The 16,935-nt window shown below is 48.1% G+C and overlaps 9 protein-coding genes across 9 annotated transcripts; 4 read left to right on the top strand and 5 right to left on the bottom strand.

Annotated features, from left to right (window-relative positions):
* Window positions 1-418: 418 nt before the first annotated feature.
* Window positions 419-1,100, bottom strand: FOXG_21895 (uncharacterized protein; the record flags this gene model as incomplete). The annotated part of the gene is made up of 2 exons (XM_018402268.1): window positions 419-900; window positions 968-1,100. The coding sequence occupies 2 exons, from the start codon at window positions 1,098-1,100 to the stop codon at window positions 419-421; spliced, it is 615 nt and encodes a 204-aa protein (XP_018255311.1).
* Window positions 1,101-1,526: 426 nt separating this feature from the next.
* Window positions 1,527-3,399, bottom strand: FOXG_15360 (MFS transporter, SP family, sugar:H+ symporter; the record flags this gene model as incomplete). The annotated part of the gene is made up of 3 exons (XM_018395448.1): window positions 1,527-2,690; window positions 2,780-3,182; window positions 3,230-3,399. 3 exons carry the CDS (start codon window positions 3,397-3,399, stop codon window positions 1,527-1,529), a joined length of 1,737 nt encoding a protein of 578 aa, XP_018255310.1.
* A 1,738-nt stretch (window positions 3,400-5,137) lies between these two features.
* On the bottom strand, window positions 5,138-6,457 carry FOXG_15359 (transcriptional regulator). Its single transcript, XM_018395447.1, has one exon. It carries the CDS (start codon window positions 6,255-6,257, stop codon window positions 5,499-5,501), a length of 759 nt encoding a protein of 252 aa, XP_018255309.1. The 5' UTR covers window positions 6,258-6,457; the 3' UTR covers window positions 5,138-5,498.
* A 185-nt stretch (window positions 6,458-6,642) lies between these two features.
* Window positions 6,643-7,472, bottom strand: FOXG_15358 (uncharacterized protein). The gene has a single exon (XM_018395446.1). The coding sequence runs from the start codon at window positions 7,321-7,323 to the stop codon at window positions 6,772-6,774; it is 552 nt and encodes a 183-aa protein (XP_018255308.1). The 5' UTR covers window positions 7,324-7,472; the 3' UTR covers window positions 6,643-6,771.
* Window positions 7,473-7,696: 224 nt separating this feature from the next.
* FOXG_15357 (uncharacterized protein) lies at window positions 7,697-9,866 on the bottom strand. The gene is made up of 6 exons (XM_018395445.1): window positions 9,776-9,866; window positions 9,625-9,720; window positions 8,697-9,578; window positions 8,572-8,649; window positions 7,981-8,523; window positions 7,697-7,935 (listed from the first exon to the last, which is right to left on the bottom strand). The coding sequence occupies exons 1-6, from the start codon at window positions 9,829-9,831 to the stop codon at window positions 7,743-7,745; spliced, it is 1,848 nt and encodes a 615-aa protein (XP_018255307.1). The 5' UTR covers window positions 9,832-9,866; the 3' UTR covers window positions 7,697-7,742.
* Window positions 9,867-10,381: 515 nt separating this feature from the next.
* On the top strand, window positions 10,382-11,000 carry FOXG_21894 (uncharacterized protein). Its single transcript, XM_018402267.1, has one exon. The coding sequence runs from the start codon at window positions 10,665-10,667 to the stop codon at window positions 10,971-10,973; it is 309 nt and encodes a 102-aa protein (XP_018255306.1). The 5' UTR covers window positions 10,382-10,664; the 3' UTR covers window positions 10,974-11,000.
* Window positions 11,001-11,115: 115 nt separating this feature from the next.
* Window positions 11,116-12,308, top strand: FOXG_15356 (uncharacterized protein; the record flags this gene model as incomplete). The annotated part of the gene is made up of 3 exons (XM_018395444.1): window positions 11,116-11,341; window positions 11,392-12,105; window positions 12,157-12,308. The coding sequence occupies 3 exons, from the start codon at window positions 11,116-11,118 to the stop codon at window positions 12,306-12,308; spliced, it is 1,092 nt and encodes a 363-aa protein (XP_018255305.1).
* Window positions 12,309-13,789: 1,481 nt separating this feature from the next.
* On the top strand, window positions 13,790-14,219 carry FOXG_21893 (uncharacterized protein; the record flags this gene model as incomplete). Its single annotated transcript, XM_018402266.1, has 3 exons — window positions 13,790-13,920; window positions 13,973-14,051; window positions 14,127-14,219. The coding sequence occupies 3 exons, from the start codon at window positions 13,790-13,792 to the stop codon at window positions 14,217-14,219; spliced, it is 303 nt and encodes a 100-aa protein (XP_018255304.1).
* Window positions 14,220-14,671: 452 nt separating this feature from the next.
* On the top strand, window positions 14,672-16,734 carry FOXG_15355 (uncharacterized protein). Its single transcript, XM_018395443.1, has one exon. The coding sequence runs from the start codon at window positions 14,776-14,778 to the stop codon at window positions 16,576-16,578; it is 1,803 nt and encodes a 600-aa protein (XP_018255303.1). The 5' UTR covers window positions 14,672-14,775; the 3' UTR covers window positions 16,579-16,734.
* The last annotated feature ends 201 nt before the right edge of the window (window positions 16,735-16,935 follow it).

Genomic DNA, 16,935 nt, shown 5'->3' with positions numbered 1-16,935 from the left:
GTTTCCATGACCTCCTCATCACTATCAATACCCCCCATTCCAACCCCAAAAAAGTTGCCTAGAATCCTCATTTGGTCCTCGCCAAGAAACGGAGAAGACCTGGTTGCATCGGATAATACATCCCCCACACCTGATGTCGCAACCTCTTTCCCCTCTGTCTTCTTTCCCGCTGCATGCGAAGAAGGCTCCTCGGTGCTCGTGGGAAGCGGGTCGGACGAGGCGGCTGAGTCATCTGACTGTTGATCCGCTTCAAGACTCTCCTTGAACAAATACTCGATACTGTCCCGGATACTATCATCCCGTTCGGCCAGGACACCAGGCAACTAGCCCTTCATGTTGACTTCGATTGCCTTGGGCAGCGCCTTCTTGTAATCTTTTGGGGGAAGCCCCGTATACATCATTTCTTCTTTCAGCCTCTTTAACCTCTCCTTTTGAGATTTATCTCTGACTCCATTCCATTTCCATCCACAAGTGCTTTGAGCTCTTCCTCCGCTTCTTTCCTCAACTTTTGAAGACTGCAGCGCATGCAGGTGTGCGCTCCGATGTAGGACCAGTATTTCTTTTGAGGCCGTATTCTGAGCTTGCATATAAAATCGTCCTTGCGATAGGGTACCTTATGGTTCTTGCGTTTCTCTTCTTGGGCCTTGATTAGCTTCTCTCGGGGCTTGCCGCCGCATACTTGGTGGGTTACAACGCTGATCATGACTCTCATGTGGCAGTCTTCACAGCGCCTTTCGTAGCTCGACTTCTGACACATGATGATGAAGTACTGGGTGCAGATTGTTGATGCTGTTGATGATGTTGGTGGCAAGCCGCGATGAGAATGTTGAAAATGGATGATGGGAGGGGGGATGATGAAGGCCCTTGAGTCGGCGTTGATGTAGTCGAAGGCGTAGCGCGCTCGGCCAGTGGGACAGGTGTCGTTCGTGATGACGATGGATGATTGTGGCGGTGGCAGATTTTGTACAGATGATGATGTTGATGATGATGGCGTTATTCGATGCGTGGATCAGAATGGAGATTAGGGAGTGATTGTTGTTTTTCCATCTCAGCGTGACTGGCGGGTGATGGAAGCCGCAGTGGGTGAGTGCGTTGACCATGGCGGGAAGTGAATCGTTCAGGTGTCAACAAGACTGCGACTGCCTGGAGCCCAAGCCAAGCCACGCCAACAGCGCAGCTCATTAACATCGAGAAGCCTTTTTAATTACAATCACGGATGATAAATATAGTGATCTTTCAGTCAAAAGCTGCATCTTGGGCATCCGGAAAGGCAGTGAGCAAATTGCCTTGCATCCATTACCTTGAGGCTGATGCTGAACCTCCTGTCCCTCTATCGTATCCTTATCGCAGTTCGAGTGTCATTCATGAGCATCAGTCTGTGATGGACATTTTGCAAGTAGCTGGTTCGGTATAAGTACGGTAAAATTGGCTATGAACGATAAGAATAGGTCGTAGGTATCATGCAATCTCGTCTCCAACATCACTCATAAATAAATCCCCATCACATCTCAATCATCACCATCCCCTTACTCTCGGTGCGTAGTGCCAGCATGCTCCTCCTTATGATGTCCCATTCCACCATCAGTAACACCTGAGGGCCTCGCAAGCGTCTCATCGTCACTCGACGCCGCAGGAGCAGCAGTCTCGAGATCCGTACCAGCCTGCTTCCTGATCCTCGACATCTCCTCAGGAGGAGGGGGAACCCACTTGGAACTCTTCATAGGGTTCACCCTTTCAAGATACATGGTATCAATCTCCTCGAGAGTACGTCCCTGGCCTTCAATGACGAAGAAGTAGACGAGTAATCCACCAAGGACATTACACCCCGCAAAGACGTATCCATATAGGAAGTCAATGTCCTTCGTGATGAAAGGCGTGAAAAAGGCGAGGAGGAAATTCCAGAGCCAGTTGCTAGCTGTTGAAAGCGCCATGCCCTTTGCACGATATCGGGAGGGGAAGATCTCAGCCATGATAGTCCAAATCATCGGACCCCAAGTGGTAGCAAAACCCAGGATGAAAAGACAAGCAAAGACGATCATAGCGATACCCGCGCCCTGCGTCTTTGTGGGATCATTGCGATCGAGCGAGAAATGTCCGACAGATGCAAAGATAAGGAAGCAGATGAACATCCAAGTACTTCCCGCAATAAGCGACTTGCGCCGACCGTAGTGCTCAACGATATACAATCCAATAAACGTAACCAGAAAGTTAATCGTGTTCAGAATGATCTGCGTCTTGTAGCTGTTGATTGACACAGACTGAAAGATGGTAGTGCCGTAGTAAAAGAAGTAATTCGCACCGGTAAGTTGCTGAAACATCTGGAGCGACATTCCGATGAAGATACGATAAGCCATGCGGGGCGCTTTCCACATATTCACGAATTCTTGGACGGGGCTCTGCTTGATGTGACTCTCGGCGCGCAGCTTGGACTCGATTTCTTCCATTTGAGTATGGATCGCCCAATGGTTTGGCGTCGCGCCGTATACTTTGCAGAGAGTTTCACGCGCACGGTCGACTTTGCCATTGCGGTAGTCAAAACGGGGCGTGTCAGGAAGAAACAAAATTCCAATGCCGAGAACAAGAGTAAAAACCCAGCCGACGCCGATGACGATGCGCCAGCATGCTGAGCTGTTGGGATGGTGCGTTACAGTGCCGTAGTTGAAGCACGCAGCCAAGAAAATGCCCATCGTCTAAGCCAAATGTCAGTGCAATCCTTGACAGCTTCTCCACAGATCGTCGGAGCATAAAAACTTGGCATGCCAAGAATTTTATCACTTACAATAAAGAGCTGATAACAGCAAACCATCGCACCACGAATCCACGGCGGTGCAGTCTCGCTCTGGAACATAGGAACAAGCAGCGACAAGGCGCCGACTCCAAGACCAGCGACCCATCGGCCCATCATGATCTGCACCCAGTCCGTTTCTGAAGAAATCTGGATGACGAAGCCAATAGCAATCACCCACGTCCAGCCGGAGATACTGTACTTTCGTCCAATGCGGTCTGCAACAGGCGCTGCGATCAGCGCGCCCATGAGCGTACCGATTGAGAGAAGCGAGACGATGAGGCCTGAACGGACGGTGCTGAATTCCTTTTCTCCCTTACTGTTTGTTTGGGCGAAACGGTCGAGAAAGTCTGGCATCTCGAGGAAGCCTGAGATTTGGCCTGTATCATAGCCGAAACTGTTCTCATCAGCTCATGTTGTAGAGTAGAGGGTAGTAGGACTTACAGAAGACCACCCATAGAGACAAAGGTAGCTAGGAGAAAAGATCGGCCCGTGATGCGAGGCAAAGGCGAGTAATCAAGGCCAGCGAGAGATCTCCTCGCACCAGCCTCTTTTCCCTTTTCAGAGTTTGGATTCTGGTCATCGAAATGAACAGTGAGGAAAGACGGCGCCATGATGGGCAGTCCTAATCCAAGCACTTCTTAATAATAATGATATGCTGTAATCTTAAGTGGTGATCCAAAGTCAATTAGTGATTGAGTTACTCGACAGAACATGAGGATGTCAAGGATTTAAATACATATTGATCGAGAATGACGTTATAGAGCAAAAGTGCGATACTTCGTGATGTCAGGCCTGAAAAGCAGGCGTCCAATGAGCCGCACTCCGGTGTGCATCCTGGCTGTCATGGTCTCGAGACCACGAAATCGGTCCGTCCCATTTTTTTGCTTCTACCAATTCTGTGGGGTTGAGCAAGGGGAATGCAGACAATGGGTCAATAATTGGGTAATGGGGTACCACCTCCACGGGGTTGTAAAGCTGGGGAAAGCCCGAGGTCCTTCACCTCTCGCTGCGATGAATGTCAAGTGTTTGGTATGACGATATGGCTTTTGGAAATTTGTAGTGGCTGCAAAACAACTGAAACGGCCTGTAAAAAAACGGCAATGCATTAATCTCAGTACTTCTGATTGGGGGAAATGTCCCCGTGATGGCCTGGATGACAGTTTTGGTTGGCAGCGTTAGTGCCTGAGTGCCACTAACCCTTGTTCAGTACTATTCTGAATCTGGTTCACCATCACAACATGACGACACCCGAGGGATCCGGAGAGACCATGACATTCAATGAGCATCAGTTCATGACATTCTCTTGGTCAAGATTGACTCTAAAACAACGTCAATCGAAATCGGATTCATCGCGTCTCTACCTTACAGTCAGATCTTTATGTTAAACTCTTCTGTAAGGCATTGAATTATTGCCCAGCCGTCAAAATCTCTTGTCGAACCTGCCAAGCCCCGTTTGCCGATCTCCCATACAAATCTTGGCATGCGAAGCAATGACGCCAATCTCAATCCCCTCAGAACCCGACGATCTCACCATAGAATCGCCAGGTACCACGACACTTCTAAGAACTTCTAGATGCCGTACCTTCAAAGATTACCCGCTCTTCGTCTCCGAACGGCCCTGCCTCGGCCGAAAGCACTTTTATCTTTCTTATTTCTCCATACCCCGTGCTCCCCCATATCATTGCCCCAATGGTCACTGTATTTGTTCTGTTTGACTGTCATGGGGTGTGGGATGCATGTATCATTCAGCCGCGTGCGGATGTCCGGTATTCCCAGCGCCACTGCGTCATAGGCAAATTCTGTACTGTTAAGGCATCGAAACAAACTTCCCCAGAAAACCAGTTTTTATGCTGGTAATTTACCTAAAGCGTAACTTAATTCCACGTGTTTCCCCAATCCCCGGTTGGTTTATCTAAGCAACCGTTTGTATTCAATTCCCACGAGTCAATAATTGTACTCCTGGTAGATATACTGTATCATGTCATTGTCGGGGAATTTAATCAAGGTATACTAGCGTGGTATGCATCTTTTCTTACCCTACACAAATTCCTCTTCGTGTTCGCATCGTGGTGTACCTGAATGCCGAGCCATCCGTAGGGCTGTCAGCTTTTGAAGATGCAATCAATGAAATGTTGACTCTTGTATCACTTGACGACCCGTGTTTTTCATAGTATGATAAAAGGGCCGACAGCGACGCGTAACATCGAAAGTCGATGGTCGTCTTCACGATACCGCGAGAATGGGAATGTTATTGGAGCGGTTGGCAGCCCATGGGGCCCCCATAGTCGGGAATATACGGTTATTGAGGTTTGCATTTGGGACAAGCTTATCTTGTGTTATTTGACAGTGCCGAGGTTCGTTGCCGGATGGTTCTCGGTGATTAGGTAAAGTTGATGATGCTGGAAATGCCTATCACGATGGATCGGATGGAGTAGTATTCTTTTCGGGATCTCCGCTTAGGTAATGAAGCAGAGCTACCCTGTCTCTACAGCAAGTCTCTCTGCTCGATTTTAGTCTTATCGGATGTCAATCTGTCCCAGTCGTTCAACCTACGACCTGTATATCGTGCGATAGGCTCTTAACGTGCTAACCTTGACACCAAGGATTCATCATGGCTTCATCCTCGAGTCTACAAGAAGATCTAAGTTGGGCATTAATGTTTTCGATCTACCCTTCAAGATGCCCATGGGCATGTCAATATCTCTTGAGATCACTTCTTCTGATCCTTCAGCTCCCCACGCTCCTTAACGACCCTTGCAATCTCATCACCAACCTCCGTCCCCAACCCTTCAAAACCCTTGATAACACCCTCCCTATCCCCCTCTCCCATCTCCTGACTCATCTTGAACTTGCCCTCCAGCTTGGTAACCTCGATCTCAATCCCAATAATGTTCCTCTTCAACAACTCAACATACTTCTCCGGCGCATCAGACACCTTCCACTGGCTTGGTCTCTCGCCACCCGTATACCCCATCGTGTTCCTCTCATTATGATCCGTAAGATCACTAATCGCCTTTCCCAGAAATGAAGACGTCTCTTCATTGTTCTCATAGTAAATCCTCGCTTTTCCATAAACCTGCGCCGCTGCGTAATTCCACGTCGGCACAACCTTTCCATTCGCTGGTTTTGTCTCGGTGTAGAATTTGGGGGTCACATAATGATGAGTCGACTTGGTGAAGATCACTAGGACTTCGTCTTCGAGATAACTTTTTAGAGAGGGGTTGGAGGTGCAGTGTTCGATCATGGCTTTGCTTTGGGGGTTTTGGCGGGCCAAGTGGCCGCGCAGACGACCGAGTTCTGTTTCGCTGGATTCATCTTGTACGTCGAGAAGAAAAGGGATGTGGCTGCTTTGGAGAAAGGAGTGGGTTTGGGACTTTATGCCGGTTGTGAGCATTCCGAGGGGGTTTTCGTGGATGAGACGGCGAAGGACGCGGAGGTCTGCTTCGGCGTGGGCGGCGCGGATATACATGGTTGCGATGTCGAGTATATGTCTTTGTATTATTGGAATGACTTTTGGGCAAATAGAGATATATGTGATCTTGAAGTCTTCAAGCTGGTGTAAAACGAACGGATATCGCAAGTAATAAAGGTTTGGCGGAGAAGGCGGGCCGCTGGTATGAGAGGGCGTCGTTCACATCGACCGGGCCGGTCTAGATCGGCGAATCACAGGCACAGTCATTCTCAGCAAGGTCTAGAGCGAATTGGTGCCGGGGGGTTTGTCATTGGTCATTCACCTAGCGTTATCGGACCTGCTTCCGAGGGTCGAAAATGCTTGAATGCAGATTTGATCAATTGAGTCTCAATATCTCGGCCTTGAACACCGAACAGCATTGAGAGACGAGACATGATGGAAAGGGTGTTGATCGTAAAGAAGCTAATTGACCTCTAGTCTGGCCTGTCTATCTAAGTGCCATATTTCAAGTCCACTCTCTAACGCCAAATTCATCAATCCATGATTCATTGCCTGTTCATGTGTATTCCATCTACAAACTCTTAACCATGATATGATCAGTCTGAACAATTGACCCAATAGTAAAATCATGGTCCCCGACCTGTTTATATCCCCACTTCTCATACGCCCTTATCGCCCTGGGATTCTCCTCCCAAACACCCAGCCACAAATTCTCAAACCCCTGCTCCTTAGCCATACTCTCAATAGCCTTCTCCAAATTCTTTCCAACACCAGCGCCGTGAGAATCAGGATGTACGTAGATCCTCTGCAGTTCAACGGTTTTTTCCATGTTTTCTACGCAAGGTTCACTGCTTCCTCGGGTGAGATATGCGAAGCCGAGAAAATCATCGTTGGAGTTTGTCGCGATGATTACGTCTTTGTTTGGGTCGTTTAAGTCGTTGATGATGGATGCTTCTGTGTATGATTCTTCGAGGAAGGCGGCCAGTTCGTAGGGTTCGACGGAGTGCCCGAATGTTATTGTGAAGACATGTGCGCCTAGCTCTGCGATGCGATTGGCATCGGTGAGTGTTGCAGGCTTGATGATGACTTCTTTGTGAGCCTGTTGGGAGTCCTTGGCAGTCATGATGCGACTAATTGATGAAACTCAACTAATGGTAACGATTGAGTAATAGATACTTTGTAGCCAGGGTAGATATTGGAGGAGTTGGCGGTGAGTGGATCTGCAGATTTTGGATCTCAAGAATTGGGCTTAGCTGGGCGGCTTAAAATACTTGAATAAGTCTAACAAGGAAAGTCAGATAAACTCTCCGAGTCCAAAAATTTTAAAGCTATGCAGATCTTAACGAGTGGCTTCTGGAAAGATCTCGCCACAGGTCTCGGCCCTGCTCCCGACGATGACTAGCGCGCGCCCTTGATGTCAAAAATCAATGGACCTCGCCTTTGGATTGATCATTTCCGGGGCCGGATATGCACAGTCACGGTACCAGATTCAGTAGTTTTCTGTAATCGAGACATTTACGTTGTTTTCTATGGACTTGACCCTCATCCTGTATCGATGCACTTCGCTCGGAGGGCGCGCAGAATTACAACCATTTGCTCTATACTTGAGCCTGGAAACGCCCATCTTTCGCAGATCCTTATTCCCTTGTCTTGTAATTGGTTGAGATCAGGGACCCTGAGGGCATCCAATCTTGAGAAGGCTGCGAATGAGAGGAGTAATACCACCGCCATGGTCCTGGGACTGTTAGTAATCGTTATTGTACTCTTGTTGTAGACATACCCGTGTAAGAGATTCTCCAAAGATGCAGTCGGTGCATGGACTGCGAATTCAACTGCATTGAGATACCGACGACAGTGTACCAGACATTGTCTCGCATTCTCAAGTGTCGCGGGATTGGGTTGTGTACCTGGCGCGAGGGCGCAAACTTGATATAGAAAAGGCCTGTAGATAATGTCGCCTGTCGTGTGATATCGTATAGTAACCATGGTATCATCAATCCCTATCGGAGGAATCTCAAGATTGGGTCTAATGCTGTGAGGGAGGAGATGATACCACGCTCCAAGCTGGCGGTTCAATTCATGAGCCAAGTTTGGAAGACTCGATTGCGTTTCTTCAGAGTTGTCCGCTGCGTTATCGCCTGTACCTGGCTCAGCTTCTGCGTAGAGGACGTAGTGGATTCTGTTCAGAAGGCGACGGGATGAGAGATCGGCGAGCCAGCGGTGCATGTAGGGTTCGGAGGGGCCGTCGGACCATGGGTAGGGGAGTTTATCGACGATCTTTTCGATGCCACTGCGAGGGAGATGATGCTCTGCGAGGATGTCACTGACGATAGTTAGAGAATAACTTGACAACACAGAGCGGGTGACTTACCATTCGAGCACGAGAATGGCCCAGAAGACTCGCAGAATTGACTGGTCTTGCGAACCATCTCGCAGCAACTTCTCAGATCTGACAAGTCAGGTACGGATCTTAATCCCAACCGCATCTATACATACCTTATCCAATAATGCTGTACATCGGTCGACGCCATATGCACCAACCTCCACGCCAGCAACGGCCTTGACAAATAGCTATAATACAGCGCAGCGAGATACAACGCCTGCGGTAGAAGCGGATCTCCACCAAACGAACACAACGACTCCGTGAGCAAAAGTCTCACAGCAGGTGTAAAGAACTTTACCCCAGGGCTCCAACTCGCATCCATTCGGTTCGGCGTTTCAGCAGCAACAGAACCTAGGGCGAGAACAACGAGGACCAGTGATGAGGGAAGATCAGGCCGTGCGCCGTGGTCAACGGTTCTGTCGTACAGATCATAAAAGGCTCGTTGGTCAAGGATTGGATGGAAGCGATGAACGAGCTGGAAGTAATTTCTGACGAGATGATCTGTTTCGTTGGGTGATAGTGTCGGGAGGTCAATTTGACTCACTGGTTCGGCGTTTAATCTCAGCCCTTCGGGAATTGGTCTTCTTAACTCGATATGTAGAAACAGATCTGAAGGGTAATGACCCAGTAGTGCTTTCGCTGGCGCAGACCTGAGTAAATTCCCTGTTGTGGATGAGTGAGAAAGTGGAATGTCCATCGTTGTATTGAAGACATTGTTATTAGCGAATTGAGACAACGAAGTTTGCGTTCCTGGTCCTGTTGAATGCACAGATGAAGCAGCTACTATTCCATCTTCAGGGCTAATTGGTTCGTTATGCCGCACTATGGGATACGGTGCGTAGGGTGTTGAGGCTGGGTAAGGAGTCGATGCTGGAAAAGGTGTTGAGATGGGACTTCGATCTCGTTGACGAGCTATTGCGGATTGGAAGGTTGATTCGAGAGATTCAAGACGATCAAAGATCTCATCAACGCGATCAACAGGGATGGCAATTCGCCTAACTAAATCAGTCTCATACCGTGGATTATGACGGCGAAACTCACTTTGACTCATTTCCTTCATCGCGATACTCGCACTCAGAGTTATTCGCCTCTTCGCAGAGCGTACAAACAGGTTGTCTGCCATCGCATTTCCTCTTCCTAGCAACCAATTAGCACAACCTTGTACCTAAGCATCAAATAGTAAAGAGCATACCTCTTTCTGCAGTAATTACAGGCCTTGGCGGCTCGCTTCCGCTTCGCAGACTCCATGCCTGCCTGTTTTGTGTGTCACACTGGAAAATCTTTGCGGAGGGCGGATATCAGGCGGAGTCGGCGGCTGGTTCTCCGCCTTTGGTTAGGAGCGGAAGAACTTCACACCGTACCCCAGGCCATTTAGCTCGGAGACGGCTCCAGTGGTGGAAGCCCCGATTTTTGTTATCGATAACAATGTTTATCTGTGCAGCAAACTGAGTCCTACCCTGTGGCTGTTACTTTACAAAGCCATTGCAACACACAATAATATGAGTTCATTGCCTGTAGCTCGAACGATACGAATATCTCATCACCAATTTTTGTTTTAATTCGATTTCTTCCTCTACATTTATAGGTAAAATTTTGTGCCCTTCTCAGCGCAAGTGTTTGATGTGTCTAGTTTATTGTTCTGACTGTGTTTAATCAGCGCCGTCGAACTAATTGTCCGTCCGTACTCTAAACTCGGTTGAACAGCCCTCAGAATACAGGACATGAAAGAAATATGCTATAAATGTGATCTTGGTCAATCAATCTTATCAGAGAAATTACTCCATGTTAACATTTTATCAGTGCGTTAGTTCAATGGAGACCTCCGCATTTCACCATCCAAGGCTCTAATGACGAAGTGGATAACGTGCAATCTCGGGGGTTTGACAAGCTAGCACGCCATCCCGAACTCCCATCGATCTACCAAATTGCAAAGAAGACGGGCCTAATCACATGGTTTTGAGCTTGAAATAAATCATCCTCTCGGCCTGTCGGAAAGACGAGACATGATGAAATTGTAAGCTTCGGTCACCTAATACGAAAGACAGTCACGGCCGAGTACAAGGATAACTTGACCGACTCGAATGCGTGCGACAACCGATATCTCGCAGCACAAAGAAGCTCCTCGAGGCCGATCATCCAATGAGATCAATAATGGAACGACATCCGAGTCACTCCGAGTTCCGAATGGGTCGTCGACCGATGATGCGGATGAAACAACGTTATCGCAAGCGCAGCTCCGGCCTCACTATCCAATGGTTGTAGAAGCTAAAGTGACACCATCGACCATGATGAAAGCGCAAGACCAACGGCATGACTCACTAGACCTGCCTTGTACCTGTTTCTGCGGGGTTAGCGAGGTCAATCGCGGTAATATGCGATGTCGTAAGTGAAATGGTGGATTGTGCGATCTGATAACGCGTAGTGGGGACTGATGCTATTATATATAAGGAAAGCATAGAACCCCAGACGAAGGATCTTTTCGTTCATCAAAGACAAGACTGCTTTGTTACGACAAGCCAAACATAGCTCAACATGTCGACTACTGCTACCATCACTCAACAGGCTGAGCGCATCGTGCCGCTCAACGTCGAAGCCAACAAGTACCCAAAACCCCTTCAGCCCTCTGGAGCTCTCGACAAATTCACCTTTGAAGAGTCGACCCCCGTCATCGGACGTGAATATCCCAAAGTCAACCTCGTCGACGACATCATCAACGCCCCAAACGCAGACGAACTGATCCGCGATCTCGCCATCACCAGTGCGTCCCATCCCCACTCACCAGACTCACCTCTAACATATGATCTCCAGTCTCACAGCGAGGTGTCGTCTTTTTCCGCGCCCAAGACAACCTCACAGACGAACAGCACAAGCAGCTCGTCCACCGCCTCGGCGAACTAACCAACAAACCCAAGGACTCAACACTTCACATCCACCCTCTCCTCAACAGCACCAATGAATTCGGCGTAGACGACAATGAAATCAGCGTTATTTCATCAAACGTTGAGTTCTTCCAGGACAAAATCAAGGATCGTGATGATCGAAAGCAAGGCGCTGCAAGCTGGCACAGCGATATCCAATTCGAGCAGTATCCCGCTGATTACACGAGTCTGAGACTTACAAAACTCCCGGCCGGAGGTGGCGATACCCTTTGGGCTTCGGGATATGAACTCTATGATCGATATAGCGATCCTTATAGGAAGTTCTTTGAGGGCTTGACTGCTACGTTTTCTGGCGAAGGGTTTTTGAGGGCACGAGATGCGAGACCGGATCATTACAAGGTCTACGAGGAACCGAGAGGAAATCCCGCTAATATTGGCGATGAGCTCAAGGCTATTCACCCCGTTGTTCGAACAAATCCCGTCACGGGATGGAAGTCTATCTTTGCGATTGGAAACTTCCCCAAGCGCATTAATGAGCTGAGCGAGCGCGAGAGCAGAGAGATCTTGGAGTCGCTCTACAAGAGGATTGAGCAGAACCATGATCTTCAGGTTCGCTTCCGCTGGAGAAGTCCCAACGATATTGGTAAGTACTCTTATTGAGTTGGTGGTTGAGGGCCAAGCTAATGAAACATAGCATTCTGGGATAACCGCAGTGCATTCCATAGCGCCACGAATGATTACGATGGTCTTGGTGAGCGCACGGGTCATAGGGCTGTAGGCATTGGCGAGAAGCCTTACCTTGACCCCAACAGCCTGTCGAGAACTGAGGCATTGAAGAGAGCTTAGTATGTGTTTAAAAGAATATTAGATAATGAACTTCTTGAGTTTGACTACACCTTTGCTTTTCTGCGCTTTAGACTTTTACCTGAATTCTTGATAAGATTTCACCTAATCTCTTGATACGTTTATCCCATTAAACCCCAAGATGCTCTTGGCTTGCACTTAAACAAAGCACTGAACCCGATGTAGCCGGCTTGGCTGCAGGAAGGTATGTGTCCCTGTCTCTTTGTGTTTCTTCCGGCGGGGACGTATGCTCCGTCTGTGACGCGCGCAACCGAGTCTGTTAAAATGTTCAGGCGAACTGCAGAATAGTGGACCTCGATGCGATTAAAAAGACTGCCAAGGACGACCATCGGGGTCGAAGAGGTTCTAATATTTGCCACCGGGCTACGGCCTAGATCTTGGCCTTGATCGACTGACCATCCAGAGAGCAACAAACTCAGCTACCATGAAACAGAGCTACGCGAGGTTCAATTATAATATCTCATTCAACACATAAGGCTCCAATTTGAAGCCGCCCCTATCAGTGTGCTTTTCTATACACCCTCAGTCCTCAGTCTAGACTTTCTTTTCTGCCCCCAATGCCACACAACTAGCTCGTACCATTCTTTTGGGTAATTCATAAAGGGAGAGCCCAATTAGAGTTGCTTGCATCGTGTTAAAAACTCCGAGCCTACATGATCCCTGTTTCGGCTGGATGATCCGGCTCCCTTTTCAGCTGAGTTCACGAGCCCCTGCTAGAATGTGATTTGTAGCTGCCCGGTGGCTGAGATCCCATAATCACTATGCAGGCTTTGGAACTTTGTTCTTCGTTGGAATTGACCAGTTGAACGCATCTTTAGACATGGATTGCTATCAACTATTCAACCCTCGATGACTGGTCTCCTCAATGTGGTGATGATAGGCGAGCCTCGTCCTTACTATAAATCGGATCCCGACTCTTATTTTCAGCAACGCCAGAAACGCCAGCTAACTTAGTATATGTACATGTTTTTACGCAGTGCTTTCAAATAGGCGGTGTTGCCTTGAATCTAGACCTTCATATACATATAAAAATGCGGGATATATGCAGTACGTATCAGCTCCATTGAGGTCCCAGCATTGTTTCTTGGGGGCCATTTATGCGGGTTCAAATAAAACCATTATACAGACTGCTGATTGCAGGCACTATTGCAGTTCCTGCAGCCTTCCTCAGGGACGTTTTCTTGGGAGCCGTATCAATCCGGAAGTTAGTAAACCGCAGATATTGATATCCTCGCATTGAATGGACGCCAGAACACACCGCATATTTGCAGTCAAGCGGCGTAGTGATATTGATTGCCACAACATGTTGAATGCATGAAGCAGGAAAGGGAATCACGCTTGCTAAACCTTCTCCTCCCAGGACATCACGACTATAAATATCTGAATGACTCTTCATCTTCCCGTCTTCATCTTTATCCAACACTGCCTCCATCTGGACTTGTATACCAACCCTCCTGCCCAACATGCCCTTCAACGTCTTCACCACCACAGTCATTGCTTTCCTCGCTGCTCCAGCCCTAGCCAACCCTATTGACACCCTTCCCGCTGGCCTAGAGTCTCATCTCGAGAGCCGAGCTGCCGACGTAACGGCTAGGTTCTAGACTACCACTACATGCCATACCCAGCGATCCAGAAAAAGTTTCCAGAGTGGGCATTGCATCAAAGACCTGGCTGGTGCAGACCATGCTGTTAGCATGGCAGAGAGAAAGAAAAGCAGCTGTCAAAGTGAGTTGTAATCCCTATCAACATGATATCGAGCCCTGCTTACCAGCTTTTACTTTAGTGATTAGATATAGGCAGAAGAACTGCCAGGGCTGTTCCCAGAAGGGCCTTAATCTCTATGACTGCTTCAACACTGGAGATGAGTGGAAGTCTATGAAGTTCAAGTGCTAGACTCGACTGGCCATTCTTTCTTGGATGGGTTAATGTCAAATGGTATCTTGCAAAGCTGTCAGAGGCAGGCAGTAGCATAAGTCAATTCGAAGCGTGATTGCTATGTTCAGCCTCGAACCAAGAGCAATAAACGCTTCATACACAAGTCTTCTACATAGTCCAAAGTCACAATATTTATTCCCTTGATCACTGGCGCCACCAGAAGAGTTTCTTGTCACTCCGGAGTGATTCTCGGGAAGTTTTGACATGTATTTGCATGAAATTGCCGCACCCGCAGGAATCAGTCGGCTTTACTCGCTAAAGTCTGTGGATGCCAAGATGTATGGGGTCTCGGCATAGAGCCTATCATTGGACCAACAACATCTTGTCGGTCCGTTTCTATATCTGATCAAGCAATTGACACGCAATGAGGCCTCTTGACATGTGACTATGTTCAAGTATGTGACTTCATCTGTAAGATGAGGTCTGCTGGCAATATTTATACCTAAGAAGCCGAGCATGACTGAGCATTTTTTAAGGGCTAAGATTATTCCCTTTTGAATCGCTAGTTACAAATATGGTACTACCATGCTGGAAGTTCTTCGGCTTCCTCACAGCAGCCCGACTTTGCGAAGTAAAAGAACCTAAACCTGATGTCACGACATGGTGGCACGACAACTCAGTCATTAACACCAATGCTTCGGTAGCGGCTGATGAGATTCGACGTTCACGGCGATATAAGGTCTCTATTTCACTGGCGGGTGAAGATGACTTCCATCACTCTTTCGTCTATGAGTCAATTCCCCGTAACGGCAACGGCAAGATGTTCGACCCAGCTCAGCCTGAGAAAGAGTATGACTTTGCGGATGGAGACGGGATTACCATTGAGGCAGATGAGGGCATCAGCATGGCTTGGACGCAGTTTATTTACCGCAAAGATGTCGATGTTCGGATTGTTACTACCGACGGATCTTCGATTGGCCCAGCCTCCAACGTTGTGATTCGCCCTGTTGATCTTGGTTTCAAAGTCAAGAGCCCAAAGGATAATACTGTCTTGATTCGAGTACCTTTCCAAAAGTCTGGGGCGAGATTCTCTGTTGAGTTTCGGGATGATCTCGTCACGTACAGGTCCAACGGCACTGATTATGTGAATGATGGTGGTGTCATTGTCAGCGAGGAGCCTAAGAATGGTCTTATCATCTTCGCCAGCCCGCCTCTTCCCAAAGTCCTTGTTCCGTCTAAGACATCCAGCAATGTCCAAGTCATCCACTCAGGCAAGGTGACGCAAGACACTTTCGGGTCCAAACCAACCATGATCTTCGAACCTGGAATTCATTGGATAGAGAAGGATGGCATTGTCGGCAAAGACCATATCAAGTTGCATCCGAACACTCACTATGTATATTTCGAGCCTGGTGCCTACGTCAAAGCAGCGTTGGAATACACAACGAAACACACCACTTTTCATACAGTCGGCTATGGAGTGCTGTCGGGCGAGAACTATGTATACATGGCCAACACAGTCAAGAACTATACTTCGGTGAAGGACGACCGGTACAGTCTCCGCATGTTTTGGCACCAGTCCGTAATGGATAATCAGACATGGCACTGCATTGGTCCAACTCTGAACTCCCCGCCATTCAACACCATGGATCTCTATCCTATGAACAGCACTCCTCACGAGGAAGACAACAAGGTCAGCGCCTATATCCGTGATTACAAGCAAGTTGGGGCATATTACTTCCAAACCGACGGAACCCAGATGTACAGAGGTTCAGTTCGCGATGTTTTCTGGCACGTCAATGACGATGCCATCAAACTATATCACTCGGGAGCCCAACTTCACGCTCTTACGATTTGGAAAGCCCGGAACAACGCGATTATTCAGGTGGGCTGGAAACCACGTAATGTAAGCGACGTGTCTGTAAGCAAGCTTCGCATCATTCATAATCGGTGGATCAAGCCCGATGCGTATGTTCCGTCAGCTATTCTGGGCGCATCGCCGTTCTATGGTGATCCAAAAGAGATTGATACTCGGAGGACGATGCAAGTCAATATTGACGATGTTGTCTGCGAGGGGATTTGTGCAGCGCTCATGACGATTGCTCCGATGCAAAACCTCGACTTGAAGATGTCTAATGTGCGCTTTGAGATGTTACATAAAGACGCAGAACTTAGGCTTGGGAGAAGCGTCGTTGGTATGGACGCGGGTGAGGGAATGGATAATTACACTCCTGGGCAGGGGAACTTGACGCTGGGTATTCATATCACAAACTGGACAATTGGCGATAAGGAAGTTGATAAGAAGAATGTGGGCGAGGATATGCTGGGTCAGCTGAAGATTAACCCCATGTTCGATGGAGATTGGACCATAGAATGAGGTCAAGAGGGTCTGCATTCGCCTATCCATGCGTTGAAGAGACTGTGCCACTCTTGTGAAACAAATAGATTACCTATCAAAATGAGAAAGTATAATAAAGGGAATGACTATTCCTCCAATTCAATAGGTCCCCAAACCACTCGAGTTCATGCAAGCAGATCCTCAATCTACAGCATCGACGCGGGGTAAAGTAATAATTCGGGAATATTAGTAACAGAAGTGGGCATCCTCCTCCCACTTTCGAGTTAGATAGATAATTCGGTTATCTCGGCCACACAAACCCCTCATTTATGTACAACGTCCCGGAAACACAACGGGAGATAACGCTTCAATATTTAAATCCCGGGAATAGGCCAA

This window comes from Fusarium oxysporum, chromosome 5 (genome assembly GCF_000149955.1).
Source record: "Fusarium oxysporum f. sp. lycopersici 4287 chromosome 5, whole genome shotgun sequence".
NCBI classification, from domain to species: Eukaryota; Fungi; Ascomycota; class Sordariomycetes; order Hypocreales; family Nectriaceae; genus Fusarium; species Fusarium oxysporum.
The sequence above is the reverse complement of the archived record's forward strand: the minus strand, read 5'-3'. Positions and strand labels throughout refer to the sequence as shown.